The sequence below is a fragment of the Coturnix japonica genome, chromosome 8, assembly GCF_001577835.2.
Source record: "Coturnix japonica isolate 7356 chromosome 8, Coturnix japonica 2.1, whole genome shotgun sequence".
Lineage (NCBI taxonomy): Eukaryota > Metazoa > Chordata > Aves > Galliformes > Phasianidae > Coturnix > Coturnix japonica.
Window position 1 is genome coordinate 1,512,561 of NC_029523.1, and position 17,579 is coordinate 1,530,139.

General features: G+C 38.1%; 1 protein-coding gene and 1 long non-coding RNA gene across 2 annotated transcripts in view; one reads left to right on the top strand and one right to left on the bottom strand.

Moving 5' to 3' along the window:
• Window positions 1-17,579, bottom strand: part of NR5A2 (nuclear receptor subfamily 5 group A member 2) — an 82,678-nt gene that overhangs the window by 27,916 nt on the left and 37,183 nt on the right. The window contains exon 6 of the mRNA XM_015869514.2: window positions 6,469-6,588. Coding sequence (XP_015725000.1) covers window positions 6,469-6,588 — 120 coding nt within the window. The remainder of the gene's footprint in view (window positions 1-6,468; window positions 6,589-17,579) is intronic.
• On the top strand, window positions 1,997-8,306 carry LOC116653761. The gene is made up of 3 exons (XR_004308178.1): window positions 1,997-2,175; window positions 5,709-5,767; window positions 8,135-8,306. It is a non-coding gene; the product is annotated as an uncharacterized LOC116653761 (long non-coding RNA).

A 17,579-nucleotide genomic window follows, 5' to 3' on the forward strand; every position in this document is an offset into this window, starting at 1 on the left:
ACGTGTTTAGCTCATTTCAACAGGCAGCATTCATGTAATACCCTTCTTTTCAGCATTTCTGGTGGCCACTTCTTACAGCTACCCCTGAGTTTGCTGGCCTTCCCAGCTTCCTGTGTTGCAAAAGTGAGGGCCGGGACAGTGAGGCAGCAGGCTTTGCAAAAGAGAATACAGAAATACTAACAGCAATGGAAGAAAAAACCAAAACTAATAGTAAAGAGGATCATAACTTAAATGGTGCTGCAGAGGGGGTATGGTAATGCTAAGTATTTTTTCTAAGTCCTTTTTTTTTTTTTTTTTGATCCAGTTCAGATTGACTTAAAAGTGCCAAATGCCTTAAATGACAGTGGAAGCAAGTTAGGCCAGTTCTGAGTGTTTATGAAAATTCTTCTTAAATATAATATATCTTGGTAAAGTACCTCCAGTTCAGCAGCATTTAGAAAGTCAGCTATTGAAAAATTTCTCAACTGGTAAGCAGAGCGGTTAAGAGATGGAAATGACTAATACTGCAGATTTTTTTTCTCACATAAATTAAGTTAGCTCACTGCCCTTTTGGCAGCAAACATCTGGGTGCAGCAAAATGACCATCTTCCTCCCTGCTCGGCTGTGTGCTACTCTGGCAGCAGAGCCTGCTGCTGGCTGGGGGGCCTCTGCTGCTGCTCCCATCCATGGGTGGCAACCTGCACTGAAAGACCTGAAGCCTTTGAGTTGGCTTTAGTATCTGGCTAGGTGGCTGGGTGAGCATTTCTCCCAGAAAAAGGCATTAAGCATAGTATATACCAAGCAAGTTAATGTACTATCACATCCTTAATTTCACTATTTTCACTTAATTTCATTCATTATTTCCTGAGGTGGGAGAGAATTTATATTTTGCTGGCAGTTGTGGTGGTTATTAAATTCACGTTCATATTTTCATGTTTTTAATACTTTCATTAATTATATTTAAAACAATGCATTTTATGTTTCAAAGCAAGTGAATGTGTAAAAGCACATATAAGTGCCTCCACAAAAATCAAGGAGGATTCGGTGCAGACAAAATCAGCAAATGCTCATATCAGTTTTAGATATGTTAATTAAAATTGTGATGAGCTACGCAGTGTAAGATGCTTGTCATTTTAACATGATATACAATAATAGAAGATAATGAATTAAGTTGCCAGTGGACCTTTCCCCTAGGATGGTGTTATTGTGCTTGCTAATTAGTTATAAAATGCAAATGTTAACACTCTAAAGTATTGCAAAGTGTGTCTAACTTAGTTTCAAAAAAGATTAGTACATCAAGATTGGAAGATTTCTGTGCTCTGTTGTTGATCATATACAAATCCACTTATAGTAGATATATTTATGTCATAAAAGGCATGATGATAAAAATATTTTTAAGTTTCATTCAGAGAGCTATTTTAACCTGTAACATTAAATTTTCTACTTTAGTAATGGTGGTAATCCATTCTTCAAACTGTTAATATGAAGGTGTTAAAATATAACTGACCTAGAGCACAATAGAATCCATTTATTTGCTTCAGTGTTGCAATGGTCTTTGTGTTTCTTATGTATAGAAGAGGTGATATGCAACCACTGCTGAATGTACAGTATTGGAAGACAGTCCATCAATGGAGATTTTTTGTAAATGTTTGGGCAACACCAATAGGACTGTACTAATTCAGTCTATTTTTTCAGGGACTTGAAACTCTTTTGATTTCATTTTCCTTTCTTACGCTCTTATCTGAATCTCTTCTCTACCATGTTGAACTCTTTCCTATCAGTCTAGAAGACTGGATGCTTTTGCTTTTGATCCCAAAACTATTGCTGCTTCAATGGACTAGAGATGGTTGAAACAGATAGATGTATTGCTTCTGTCTTTGAACTGGATTTGGAATTTTATTCTTAAAACATCATTGCTACAAGAGGTTTGATAGCAAAGCAAATGTGAATAGAGATCAGGTGTGTTTTTTCACAGGTGTGTTCTCTCTCTAACACTTCTAAATTTGTATGACAGCGCTGCTTCTGCAAGGGTCACCCTTATTTGTGAAACAATCATCTGCAGCCTGCAATCTGAAAATGAAGCTTTTTCCTGAAAACCTTTTCAGCTGTAAGGCAACTTGGTCACCTAGACAAGCAGATTCTCTGAGGCCAATGAATTCACGTACATTGGGAGAGTTGAAGCCTTCTCTGCAAGTGGTAAGTCTAACAAAAATGGCACTTTCACAGAAAATTCCCCAGGCAAAGCCCCTATGCGATGCCTCAATGCCTTTCAGTAAAGTACAGCTGAAAGAGCTACAAAGCATCCCATTTCAGTGGAGGTCCAAGCCACAAAATTCTGATCTAAATTGAAACTAGATTATGATTTACTTCAAAGCAAAATGCTGTTTAGATCTTGGTTATTGTTCATGTTCTCCTCCGGTGTTCTCTTAGAATATAAGTCTGGGTGAGAGGATATATATGTCTGATGTATGCAAATTAATCAGTACTTTGAACAGTCTCAAAAAGTATCAGATTTAGGCACATTCTTAGGCAGCCTTTTTAATCTGAAAGGCTTTGACCAAACTCAGCAAACAGATTTGGCAACATTGACGAGTGGAGGTATGAACAAAATGAGCGACTTGTGTCTCCAACCCTACAACTGATGTGTTGTGTGTTGAATGCTGCCTGAAAATGCAAGAGCAGTGACATTCTGTACAGAACTTCACTATCTATCCTGTATATGCTGAGTCTTGGAAATTGACTGTGTTTTGTTGGAGTAGAAGATACAAAAATAAAGCGCTCAACTTGGATGTGTTAAATTTCTATAATGGCAAATTGTCTGTTAAAATCACAAGGCACATGGCAAGGCTACTAAACTTGGCGGATGGAGAGCATATTGGCAATGATTTACAATTAACTACCACATTGCAAATCACTCCTTGGCTGTTTTCTATTATGAAATTTGGAGAGTTGTAAAATGCATTTGTGCTACTTTATTTCCTTTTGAAATGGTAATTACTGCTGCTGAGGGGCAGTAGTTAGTGCAGAAAATGAAGTGTGCAGCACAGGGAGGAACTTGTTTCTGAGGAACTGCCGAGGAATTGTAATGATATGAAAAAAGTGCTTTCCTGACACACATGCACACAAAAGAGGTTCATTTATGAAACTCGAACCAAATAAATAACAAAATAAAGTAAACCACAGCCTTTTTGTACGAGGGACATTGTTCACTTTGTTGCTGACTACACTTTTTTCCATTCAAAGTAGGAACAGTGGATTGACACTGGGAAAAACTCATAAGCCAATGGCTTGAGGGAAACACAGATGTATGGTAATGTGATAAGAATGCCCTAGGGTAACAGGTGTGAGCTGATGTGCTTGAAAATTATCGAGTGTGCTTCTAACTACTGGCCCATTTTAGATACCTAGGATTGAACAAAAAACGGTATGGCCCTGGAGAGCTAGATTAAGTTTGACTTTTATATCTGAGGAGCAGAGGCTGTGCACTCAGAGCGGAGAGAGCAGGTATGCTCTAATTAAGTGGTAGTAAGCTCCCCCCTGACAGTTTCCCCCTTGACTGTGATTGTAAAAAGGACTGTGTTTATGAGTAACTTTTATGGAGGAATATATTAAGGAAAGCAAGGAATGAGGCTTCTAAGGTCTTAAATTTGGTAACTTGTGGCAATAGTCATGATCTCTCAGGTAATAAAGTAGGCTATCTAGCTCCGGACCTCAGTTTAAAGTTAATATATTTGAAAGCAAGGTGATTGACTGTAATTTTGCTCATAGTGCTTTGCTGGTAGCTGTAAGTAAAAACATATACAGCACTTTTCATCAGAAGTGTCAGAGTGCTTTCCACACTTTAATCAATTAATTTCTGTGAGACGGTGGCATGTTTATTTCCGTTTTCATACTGGAGGAACTGGAAGGATTGGGGCAGCAGCCAGCAAGTTTGCAGCATTTAGTGGAGCAGCAAATACTGGTAGTGCCATGGTCTAGAACTGTGTTTTCCCAGAGTTATTTTGCAGTTAAATAGTGGAGAGGAATAGTCATAATTCCCCTGTTACAAATACATTTGAACTAGACTTTTGTTTTAGAAGGACAACAGACCAACTTGATGCTGCCAGGATGGTCCTTTTTTTTTGATGTTCAAGAGTAGTTGTGGTGGATCAGATTGGCTTAACAAGAAATTAACTATTGTGCTACACTGTGAAAAGACAGTAGCACGCAGTAGATGAAAGCAGGAACAAAAAATATAGAAGCACTGTCCAAGTATGTAAGGAAGATTCTAAACTAGCCTGTTTAAATCAGCTAAAGCTGAGACTTGTGCAGGATGTCAAATCACTAGTAAGGGAACAGCAAGGAAAATCTGTTGCTGAGTTGACTGGTGATTTAGTACAGGCTGTTAGACTAGACTGAGGTACTCAGTGCCTTCTTTGCATCAGTCTTTACTGGTCTCTTAAAACTCTCTGCTTTGCAGCAGAATTCAGGAAGGAAGACAGTCATGTGCTGAAAAAACTTGCTGAAAGGAATGGGTCTGGTTCGGTATTCTGATAAAATGACTCCCTGCTTCCCAAGCAGCCTAAGTGTGAAGAGGAATGCACAGCAGAGGATGGAAAACTTAGGGGTGCTTGCACCAGTTGCAAGTGACAAATATTGGCATAGAAAAGCCAAACTAGGTTGAAAGGAGGATGCATTAAACTTACTTGACAAATGTGGGGCAAAAATTGATGTAAACTGTTCAATTTATTCAGGTTTAAATTTAGTTGGAAATAGACAGCTTCCAAAACCAGCTGATGATTTCTTAGTGCATTTAATTAGCGTGCTGTTGTCCAACAGCAATAAAATGCTATGCCTTGCCATGAGAACACATACAGCTGCTTTTTTTTCTTTTCTACAAATAAAAAGATAAAAGTGGCTAATTCAGATAAGAACTATTAGTGTGGAAAAATGGAGGCAGTGCTAAGAACGTAAAGGTATGTAAATGTCTAACAGGTTCTGTGGAATGTATTCACTGGGCACCCTTAAAAGCTAGCTCATCACATAACAAAGGAGGCATTAATTTAGCAGTTTATTCAGTAACAGAAATGAGTCTATGTGCTTGTGGATTAACAACAAAGGAATCAAACCAGAACCCTGTGTGGTAAATAAAATAGTTGCCAGTATAATTCTTTTTGTTTTGCAGATTGTGAAATGGAAATTGAATCAGTAATTTTTTTCCTTAGCACTGATATTAATCAGGAATAATGCAACTATTTTTTTCTCATATAGTTAGAGGCTACAATTTTATCTCATGTAGGTTTTAGGGACTTTCCCACAAGGTACAGCAGACAGTTCTGTAGAATTTTCCCACTACTTTTCCTGTACAAGTGATTCATTTTCCCCTTCTACTGTGCATCTTTTAGTCACAAAGGCAGTTATTCCTCTTCCTTTTCTAAAGTCGAAGCCATTTCTTAATGCTAGGAAGTGTTTATAAACATCATTATAAACACTTAGCATTAAGAAATGGCTACAGTGTGAGAACTGTGACTAAACCTGTATGCAGATTCCAGAGCGTGCAGGCACAAATGATGCATCTGTATAGCTAGAAAAAGGAACTCTTTCTCATGTCTGTATACATCTAGATGGTTTACTTTGCAGTTGCTTAAATACCAGTGGGCCGTCATTAGTTCCCACTTTGAATTGGGAACATAACACACAGGTGTACTTTACTTCTCTTTGATACTGAGATATTTTTTTTTTTTTTTCAGAAAGAAGAATCTTAGGAATAAGGCTCTTTATTGCGTTCTCTGTGCTTTGGAGACTATGAGTGAGTCAAAGCTTCCTACTTTATTCAGTTTTTCTCACAGTTTTCCTAGTATTTCCCCACATTATGGATTCTGCGTTTTGAGTAACCCAAGCATCTGACATCTGTTAGAAAGCTGTGCAGAAACTGCAGTGCACATTGCCCGGGACAGCTCCTGAGACAAGATCTGCATGTATATCCTATGGTCTGAATTATTTTCCTGGTTTTAGGTGTCTCAGCTCCCCAGTCTCTCACACAAGTGCATACTTCTCTAAAAGCAAGGTATTTCTGAGGCAGTAGCTGCAAGTTATCCAGGTTTCTGATCTAGTTAGCGATTCCTTTGAGTAAACCATAATTCTGTAGGGAAAATAAACTAAAATTGCTTAGACCTAAAGCACAGAGTTTGGGACATCTGTTGTTGCTGTCAGAAACAAACCTTTTTAGCTCCAAGAAAATAAATCCTTGAGAAACACTTCTCATCTGCTGTTTTTCAATCACTGAGGTATACAAGTATATTTGAAAAGCAAAGTGCTTATGATTATATCTGCTTTTATAAGTTTAACTGTAATCAACGGACTAGGAACAGAGTGCACAAGTCATTTTAGCTACATTATTTGTGGAGAATCTCTGAGAACACAGAAGTGCTTCTGACCTAGTTAAACTCCTGCTATTTTGAAAATGATTATTAAAAAGCCATCAATACTTCTCTGAGCCCACGTACTCACTTGTTGCCCGGTAACCAGAAGGATGGAGCCTTCTTTCCCGTGTACCACTTGCCGGTAAATGTGATCTAGAATTAAGAGTTCACTCCAGCAGTTCTGAAGCAACTTCATTTGGTCATCAACCTGTAAAGCAGACATTGGTGGTGTTACACTGGAAATGAGCCTTACATCACGCCACAGAGTCTGGAAGCTGGCTACTGTGCCTCTTCCTTCAAGTATCAGAATGGTCACAAGAACAGAAATGCTATCAAAAATTATTTGATCACAAAGCTGCTATTCTCAGCTGAATAATCAGAACACTGCTGAAATCATTGTCTGTAAAATGTATAGAATATTTACAGTTGATTATGTTATGCAAAGTAATAATAGTAGTATAAGATAGTTTTGAAATGCTTGTAGCAACATTATACGTTTTTTAGCAAAAAAAAGAAAAACAGCATATTCAATGCTGATGTGAACTTTCCCATACTCCCCATAATTGAACATCAGCTTCTGTAAATAGAGAACCTCTGCAGGTTCAAGACCAATAACGCTGTAACAAGCCCAAGTTGGAGATAAGTCCCTTTCAAAAGGAAAAAGCAAATAGACAGGTAAACATTCCCTCTAAGATGGCTGTGGAAGTATGAAAAAAGAAAACATAAACACAAGCTGGGTATCTTCAGGTGACACCGGCAGGGCACAAAAGGGGTGTATACAAGGCAGGGACAGATGTATCACTGCCTGCATTTGGGGATAGAAGGAGTATTCTGGGCATTCCGTAAAGCAGCCTGTATTAATTTTTTTTTGGTATAATGTTATTTAGGATGTGCAGAATATTGGACAATAAAGGCTCTCACTAAACTGACTGTAACTGCAACTAGATAACATTCAGTTTCATTCATTTAAAAAACTGAAAATTGATGAATATTTGCAGGAACATGGGAAAAAAATGCCCAAATTAGGGGAAAAACTTCAAGTCAGAGTAAACATCATTATCCTCTGGACTTGTTCTTACAGCATTTACTGACTTCTTCCCTAAAAGAAATTAAAGCCTACGACTTCAGATAGTTCTGGAAGGGTTAAAGAATGCATACATGAACTTTGCTACAATTAAGTGCCTAAGATAGATGTGGCAATAACATCTATATCATTCAAAGGGCTCTAAGAGCCTGCATTGGTAGTAACTGCTGCACAGATTTAAGATGATATTAAATAGGAGAAGTAAAGAAGAAATTATCAGAGATTATTTGCAGTGGACAGTTGCATAAAGTTTCTCAGAGTGAGTTGTATTAAAATAGTCTTTCAAAAGTTCTTATTTTGATTGATTTGGAACTATGATAATGCTCAGGAAATTGCATATGAGGAGCAGTTTTGCACAAGCCGAATTAGATACTGCAGGAGGTGCTTTCAAATTTGATAATCATTTGTACAGTGAATTCTTGCACTTTATCATTTCAAGCTTGTTTTCCAGTTATGTGGTAGAGAAAGTGGTAATGTTTGTTACTAATGGATTTTCCAGGTGTCACCTATGGAAGTTACCGATGTCCCTGTTTCCAACCACCTGCCGTATGGCTCAAACTTTAGCATCTTAGACATTGAGTTCTCTCTTTGCCTCCCTCATTTGTCAGCTTTCTTTCTCCCCGGTCACAATCTTTTCCTGACTGTTCTGGTCCCATTTTCTCTCCCTTAGGTTCCTGTATCAAATTATTCCCCCTCGCTGGACTGTGCAAGAAAATGAAATCGGGAGAGAAAGGGAACAGATCAGCATGAAGCTAATGTGGAAGCACCTGTGCTTTCGCAAGGGCCTTCTCCACAACTGCAGCAGGTATCTCTGCTGGGAAATGCTTCATTCCCTCCATTGCATTTTCTGTGTTGATAGCATTTTCTGTTTGTTTTTTCTTTGTTAACTTTTTGTTTGTTTGTTTTATTTTCATTTTGATATTCCAAAAGAAAAGAAAAGAGAACAAAGGAAATTATTTCTAAATATTGCCAAAATAACATTTTAAGGTTGCAAAAATGAATCGCTACAGAACTATTTAATGCTTGTATTAAGACTGACCTATTCCTGTGTTTTTTCCAATCTGCATTTGCGTTGTAGTAGAGATATTAATGCATAGGGACAAGAAAAGGCTGAATTAGTATAGGATAAAACACTCTCAATTTTGATATTTCAAAATTTTTGCTTTGAGGTTTTAAACATAATCTTTTAACACAATTGCTGTTCTGCCTACAGTCACAGTTAATACATGTAAGCTCAGATAACACTTATAAGCTATGGGCAGCGGAGATGGAGGACAGAAGGAGGTGTGAACTCTGTAGATGGATATATTACAGAGTCAGAGTAAAGCTTGTGCTATCACAGACTCAGCCTTGCTCTATCTGTATGCTGTCTATGCCTGTGATAATTCATTTCTGTTCAGACTGCAGAGCAAGGCTGATTGTGTATTAAAAGGTATCTATCCCCCTGCCTGCAACATGTCTTCGACTACGAAGCCATTTCCACCAAGTGCCTTGTTAGCTCAGGAGTGCTCTTCTGAATTATCCCAATGAAACACTCACTACCCAAATGTGTGCCCGATTTCAAGTAAGGCATTTTTAGAAGGAATTGTTTAAAATTTACAGCTTCCAGTACTCTTGGTTTTTATGTGGAATTGTTCATGATCATTCTCTCCTGTGTACAACAAAGTGTTCCAAAATTCGAATAAATAATGCCAACACGATCATTTGATCCTAAATTAGCATTTCAGATAAAGCTACCACAGCTTACATCTGAACAAAACAAGCTGTGAGACAGTTTTAAACATTCAGCATCCATGTCATAACAACCAATACCTGAATAAGAGGTCAAGCATTTGATTGTATTATAAATGACATATTTCTAGCTAACCCATCTGTCTCAGCCACAGGCAGCAACTTTAGAAAACAAACTGCACTTTACAGGTCTGGCTTTCTGAAGGCCCCAACAGCAGCTAGTCTGCAATCAAAGCCTACCTCCCAAGCTTTATCATATCATTACTGAGCCAGTGCTGTGAGAACAGTATGAGATGGCAAAATCACAAAAAAAAATGTTTTGCACATAGCCTGTTCCTGCTGTTCTACAAGACTCATAAAACTAGCAACAGCGAACATCTGCTAGTAGTTCACAAAATCTGTCTCTCTGTATTCACTGTAATTTAACCAGTGAAAGCCTATAAAATGGATATCATAAAAAGCAAAATATACATCCAAAACACAGTGTTGGCTTCAGGAAACGATTAGATCCAGCTGCTTTTGCCATTTTAAGAAAGCTGGCAGGGCAGCAAAGTGCTTCCCAGTTTGTACAAGGAAGAAGCAGAGATGGCTTTAAGGAGTGTCACAAATTACTAAAGTGGTGGAGCAATTACAGCCTACTTCTGAAAGGTGTGTAGATGAGGAAAGCGACATCCCTCCGTTAATAGGCACTGGATATAAAATAGAAAACAACACAGACACTGAGTAAACATGGTAACATAGCGCACCTTATGCTAGGATGAGCTGGTAAACTTTCAGAAGTGTGTAGTGTTAGCCAGAGCACAAATACCTTTGTGTTTCTGTGGCACGCTTGTGCATAAGCATACATTGTCTGACAAAACTACAAAGTAGCGACAAATGCATCTCTTAAAATGATCTTGAAGCCAATGAAGCTTAAGCTTTGATGGATCAAGTGAGAGTGAATTCTGAAAAGGAAGGTACTTTGCAGGAAAAGCACCTTATGGACTTGTGACTCCGAAGCCAAAGCATGCTGCTCCTCCGTTAACAAGGTGAGGAGAAGAGAGGGTAAGATTCTGTGACCACGATGTTTTAGCTTCAGTCATTAGCCCTCAGTAACCAACACTGGTTGTGTTCATAGCGTGCATTCAGTTAGAAGCAAGCCCAAAAGCTTGTTCTGGTGGCTAAACTGTGAGCTTTTTTGGTTTGTGGAGATTGTTGAGACTGTTATCAATTAACAGCAACAACAAAGTGCCCTTTGTAACAACTACTAGGAATGCTTATAAATAAAAATTGAACATCATATAGCCAACAACTGACTACTACAAGGACTCTCCCCAGGTCTGCAGCTGCTTCCTGCCATAACAACCTATTGACATAAGCATAATGTAGCCCATGTCTCACCTGATATATCTGATATATCTATTTGACAACTATGTAGTCTCAAACAAAATTGAGAGTGAATACTGTGCTCAGATGGTTAAATTTAGGTCCTGTCTGGCCAGTGTCATTCATATGACAGTATAACTGGAAGTTATATTGTTGAACCAGTATGAGGCTGAAGGTGACAGTCTCAGGATTCCATCTTGTCTAGTGATAAGACATAGTGTTACCTCTACAAACAGGAGTCAAAACAATGGTCAAAACAGCAACACATTAATTCCCCATCAAAGAAAAATTTCAGGACACAGCCCTCAGCAGGTAGAGTGATGTGCTGTTTTTTTGGGGATTCTCCCAAATGAGGGAATTACTGCTTGCACAGCCTGTTTGTCTCATTACTTCAAAAAGCAAAAGTCTGTGGGCTGTGCTCTCCCCTGGTTGTCTCAGCCATTGTGCATTCCAGCTCTTCTGAGTCAGGCCCCAGTGCAGAACTGCTGTATGGCTGGGCTGGGGGAGAGCATGTCTCAGGACCAGACCAGATAAAGGTGGATCTATGCCCCAATCACAAGGGACTGCCTGCATTAGCTTTCTTTATAATTTCACTATGCAGTAGTATTTCTCTTTCAGAACATGGGGAAAAAAAGGTCAGGTTCGTGTAAAAAGGAAGACAAAGAGATGTGATTCTTCATTCTCTCCATGTCCTCTGACCTTTTCCCCAGGATTCAGTAGGACCACGGGGCCTGGTGACACTGTTACACTCCTTTGTGTCTCCTGTGGAAGATTCACATGGCTTTGTTCATCTGTACAGTGAGCTGCACACTGTTAAATATCTAGATACAGGTCTGAATACAGATTCCCAGGTGCACCACCAAGTTCTTCCCTGCAAACTGGAGTTATAAGGTGATTTGAAATCACTTGAGTTCTGTGAGTTCTCTGCTGGCAAGGATTAGGAAACAAGCGTGCACTAGGACATATTTAGACACAACTATTGGTTTGCATAATTTATCTTACTCTATATAATGAGTCATGCAAGATATTTCTGGGGGTGGAGGAAATAGATTCTCAGATTGAAGTGTGAAGGTCTAATCCTGAGCGCTGTGCTGACACATGATCTCTTGGTGGGACAGAAAGTTGGGCTGGGGTGGGGATGAGGCAGTTGCATTTGTCTGCCAACTCTGGAGTCCCACTCATCCAGGCACTGAGATTTTTTGGGGGGCAGAAGGGGGGGTGATGACTAGAAGGCTGTCCAGCTTGCTGGGGCCTCAGTTGACACAGCAATATCCAATCCCACATTATCCATTGCAGCTAAAGGAAGGACTTATCTCAGAAATGCTGGTTACTCATCTGAAAAATTACTTGTGCTGATGTTATAGATAAGGAGGCCTAGTGCAACACAAGAGTAGTATTGTTGTAGAGTGTATGCTTCCCACAGCACGGGACGTTAATCATTATAAACTTTCGTATTCTCTGAAGAACAACATTCAGATTGTCAAATGGTAGAATGAAGAATAATGTGTATGTTTTGCTGAAATGCTCCGTAGTCTTATCAAAACCACACTGTATCTTTCTTTTAGGAAAGTGTTTCACAGTATTTAGCGTACAGTAACAAATAACCCATGGATTTATTATGATATTTCTTCTGAAGAGGTATAATCAGCCTGGCGCTCAATGAAATACCTGGTAAAAGTTTCAGGGTCGTGCTTTTTTTGTGTGTGTTGCTTTAAGCTAAATATCTTCACTAAAATTATTGCTGCAGATTCAGTTAAACAATATGCTCATTTTTTATCCAGTCTGCACCAGAGAATCCTTTTTCATCTTTTCAATTGCATCAGCCAGCACTATAGGTCTATGCTTTTCTGCTGCTGAGAATTTAAAAGGGTATCTAATGATTAAAACAAAAAATCTGATGTTTAAAATGTACGCAATGTCTTGGATTCAGCTGGATTGTTTTTACTTATGTTTCTAAAAGGGAATGCCGATGCCACTTTCCAGTTCTACAGCCATTGAATAACCATTTCCTCGTGAACATGAAGTGATTAAACATCTGTCTGAATTGTTCAGCCTGAAGCACAAAGGTTCAAGGGATGGTTGAACTTCCTTTCAAATGTGCTTTGGAGATCCCTTACAAGTCATTGCAGACATATAGCTTGAGTTGTTACTTCATTTTCTTATGCTGTAGTGAAGCAAATTGCCCCAAATCAAAGTTTTATAAGACAAGTGCATTCCAGAGGCTAATTTTTACTACCGAATGCATACGTGGTTTCCAAATCATTACATAGGTAGAAAAGTATTTGAGCTCTGCAAATGGGTTGCTGCTAACAGTGGGAAGCCTGTGCAAGGTTGCTGTCAAAAGCCTATGTGGTTTTGAAAGAAAATGTGCTAACTTTCATCATCAATGAATACCTTACTGAAATGTAATCATCACTGATAACCTCAGAAATAAAACGCTACAAAGTTCAAGAAAAAATGATTTAAGATTAACTACAATTGTTCTGTCTCTTTACTATAAACCTGTGTTACGCAAAATTGCGCATTCTCTGTTAAGATAGGGAACATCTTTACAGCCCCTCTTAGATGACTGTCCTGTTGGTGTCTAGCTCTAGTGTGAAGGGAGTATAAGACATGTTAGAGTTTGGTAGCAATCTACATTTTTTTCATGATTTAGAAATGAAATATAGAAATATTCCAGCGTGTGCCTCTTCCTGCTCCTTTATGGCATTGTAAAGAGGATCTTACAAAGATGCAATTATACTCACTATGTGCCTGTGTGAGTGTATGCGCATATGTACATGCTTTTGCCTTCAGTAACTTCTAAATCCATCAGCCAATGTCAGCTGGCTTCAACAGAGAGTTCGTATATCCAAGCCATTACGTTCCTACATGCCTTCCAGGAATCAGTATCTAGATAGAGGAAAGTAAGTGCTAAGTACCACCCTGAAGGAAAGTCTAATAAGCTTACCCTATATTCAACATCAGAGAACAGAGAGAAAGAGAGAGGGCTAAAATGCATCATTAATTTCCTGCTCGTAGAACTGTTAATATTTGGAATATCAAACTGCCTTTCACTTACTTAAAGGCATAGGTAAGGAATTTATAGCAGAAAGCATTGCTTTGTCTTTGAAAGGCCCCATGCTTTTGTATTCACAAAATTTGAAGTGAATACACAGTGCCCATGCTTTGAATGGCACATAGTGTTTCCTGGTTAGCAAATGCCCAGTCGGAGAGCAATAGCTTTTTAACATCTTCCCTCCCCTCATGCCTTAGGACGGCTCTCTAAGATAACTGTGAAAGAGGAGATCACACCAACCGTGACCAGGCATTTCCCAGTTTCAGTGTTTGCCTTCTGTTAAGTCAAATACTTTCATAAAAAAACAACAACCAGCCTTCAGTAACAGTTCATGACCATCCTGTGTTCTTGCAAGAATATAAAACAATGTGTGTGGGTCTATGGCCCTCCCATTGCAGAAGTGTATAGGGATGCAGCAAATGCTGATCCTATTAAAGAACAAGATCTCTCTTCTTTCATTAGTCTTTGGATTCTCTGGAGAGCATCCCACTCTCCAAATAGAACAGATTTAAGTTCTTCAAACATCAAATGAAAGGTCTGTCATTATAAACTTTGTGTATATACATAGAGTGCAGCAAATGCAACATAAAAACCTGTTTTTCTCTCATTCCTGAAAAAATACATACATTTCTTTGCAAACTGCATGAAGATTACTTAGCATTTTGCAGTCAGCATTATTTCTGATGAATTATAAATGTGTTTTTCCTAGGTTCTTTTTTTTTTTTTTTTTTTTAATCTGAAAATAAAGAAACAATTTCTTTTTAGCCCCATCTGAAAGTTTTGCTTACAATGCAATGTTTTTTTCCCTGTCAAAGTGAATGCAAAGACAAAGAAAGAGGAAAATTATTCTTCTCAGCACCTGTTTTACAGAGTGAAGAAGGCAATGTCTTCTTCTTTGGGACTGGACCCATGGAATTGATCTTCAAAATACCTCTCCTGTGCTTATCTTTACTGATGTTATTACAGTATACATTTATGCATAATCCAGTCTAGAACTTAAAAAAACAACAGATAATGCTGTGTAGTTTGTGTAACAGTTTTGAGAGTAAAACTGTTTGGTTCCTTTGAATTACTCCCGGGTTTTCTGATATCAGCAAACTAAACTCCAAAATGTGCTGGGCCTGATTCTTACCGCTCAACTTGCATGAATGTAGGTCCTTAGACTTTTGTCAGACCCACACAATTCATCATTATCATTGCCAGTCTGATCTGCATTTTAAGAACCACAGAGATGTCCTCTGGGGAATCAGAAGGCAAGACTGAGTCTCATAGATTTTAAAGTAGTGGTGGTGAATTTATTCTCAATATATTGAATCAGCATTTTCCCTCTATTATACAGCAACTTTTGATTAGAGTCTCCAAGGGTTTCTCCAAGTCACAAGTATTTCAGCATTATCTGAAAAAGGAGTTTTAGTATATAATGTTCCTTTCTTGTTTGATGATTTATTGGATAAATTATCACATCATTTTTCTTAAAATGATAACACCAGATCTCAACAGAGATCAATACAACACAGAGATGTACATTGTTAATAGTGTAAAATATTAAACTCATTATAATAACTATTTTCTACAAAATAAATATTCTATTAAAACTCGAGTGTGGATAATAGGGAAAAATATTTGTAGCTTGTGACATGAGAGACGTGCTAATTTCAGAAAGAACCTTTAACATGGTAACAGGCTGCCAGAGCAATCTCCCAGTGCACAGAATCCTGTTCCTTCAAGTGCTGCATGCCCCAAAACACTGGTTTTTGCATACATTTATACAAGAGTTGCTTAAATTGGCTCTAATTTAAATTGTACTGTGTGGATACCTTCCCATTTTGCGTTTCTTTACATCCCAGACATCTATTCAAGGGGTATGGAGTATGGGAAAAGTGCAAGCCAAGAGAAGTACAGTTCTTTTAACAGCTGACACCTACAAATACTGGTTAATGTGCACAGCATTGGACTGTTTTCCTTATATGGGAAGTATGCAAGTAATCTGATTTCATGGCTAAAAAGGAGTTACTTTAAAGTTACAGCTGCGTACATGAGAGAAGAAAAATGTTTCGGGTATGTGTTAGAAATACCTGGGAAGGGAAACTATATAGTGCACATAAAGAATCTAGTAAATCAGATGTTACATACCATTCTTAGTAGGCACCAAATGTGAATGTAGAACTAATTTTTATTCTGATGGATCTTTTTAGATTTGCATAGTAACATTTAGGTTTTATTTTGGTTTTATTACGTCAGTAATATTTTCTAGATTAAAATACGTTTTGATGGGACTCCCCTGGAGTTTCCTCTTCTGCTAATTCTACATTGATATTACTTGTTTGCCTACTTATTATATATATGCTATACATGCAAAAAACTATGCTGGATATGGAAAGACCAGTTCTATTTTTTAAATATTCTTTTTCTCTTGTTTGCAGATCATTTCAGTCTTTGTCAGGATCTAGAATATGTTGTTTTTATACTTTGCTTTTCATAACTCTCTGAATACTTCTGACCAACATCTGATCGTGTAACCGCAGATATTTCTTTTTGCCCCTATTTGAATCGCTGAAACATATAGAACTGAAGTCTCAAGACTGGGTGCTGAACAGGACAGAAAGTCACCTGTGTTACACCTTTGGCAACAGAAACCGGATATTTCCCACTGTTTTCCTGCTTTGCAATTTAACTGCCAAAAAAAAAAAAACAAAAAAAACAGCAAAAGCAGTAAGAAATCTTGAGAAACAGTGTCTTCAGACAGAATGTGAAAGGAAATGCTGTACTGATGAAGAAAAGATACAGAAAGGTTGTTTTACATCCCAGGATCTGCAGCAGTAACGGTAAGTCACTGGGGCAGAGATAGAGAAAGAAGATGCAATTATATGGGAGGAAGTAAAAGAATATTTAGCACTAGAAATGGGTTTGTCATGTACTAAACCAGTACCGTTCTAATTAAATAAGAAAAGTTACTTAAAAACATCCCCCAGTTAAGCTGAAGCCATAGAAGAAGGTAAGAACTGGTAAGTTACTGTATATAGGAGTGATCCCAAACACTCATTTCTTCTCTTTACGTCTTAAAAGCATTGCAGGAGGCTCTTGGTATGCAGCTACTACCAGTTAGCTAAATTCTTTCGATTCTGAATACCATCTAGATGAAAATAAGCTGCTTCCCTGACAAATGCAAGTGTAGAAGAGCAGACAGATCCATGCTACTAAAAATCACAGGAAGTGCTGATTGAATGAATGTTCAAGAAGTAGTGTATTAAAATGTTTCTTTCGTTTATCCCTTTATTTGGCATTGCTTCATTTATCCCACTTTTTTTCCCCTGTATGCTCATTTGGAAATCTCTGAAGTATCATTGAAATAAGGTTGACACAACTCTGCTCACATCCCATACAGATAAAAGCACTGCAGTTAGGATTAATATTAATGCTTGTTTAAAGATATCCTCAAATAAACTGTTTTTTATTTGAGCTGCTTTTTCTGTTGATGAGAGGAGTTCTTGCAGTTCAAAACATGGATCGTGAGAATTTTTATGGGTAAAAATGACTGAGGACAGGTGAAGGAGACAAGCACAGCTAAGCAAGACACTGACTTTTCTCTGTTGTCAGAGCTGGACACGTTCACAGGTATCCAGAGTTTGAGCCTCTATGCTGAGTTCCTAAATATTCACCTGGAAACAAATAACTGGGAATTTAGAAAAATGAGAGACTAATCAGTTATCTAATTCATAAGTCTTATCTTTGCTCAATTCTGGATGTTCCATGTTTGTTGCAGGGGTGTTGGACTAGATGTACCTCAGAGGTCCTTTCCAACTCTAGGGATTCTGTGATGTCAGCTTTGGAGATGAACAACAAAATCGAGTTGCTCTGATAACTTTCCATTCACCCAGGAGTGCACCATAAGCTACAACTCTGAAAGTTGAGCTCTAGTCAGACTGGCAGACCCTTGATCGACGGACAAGAGTTTATAATA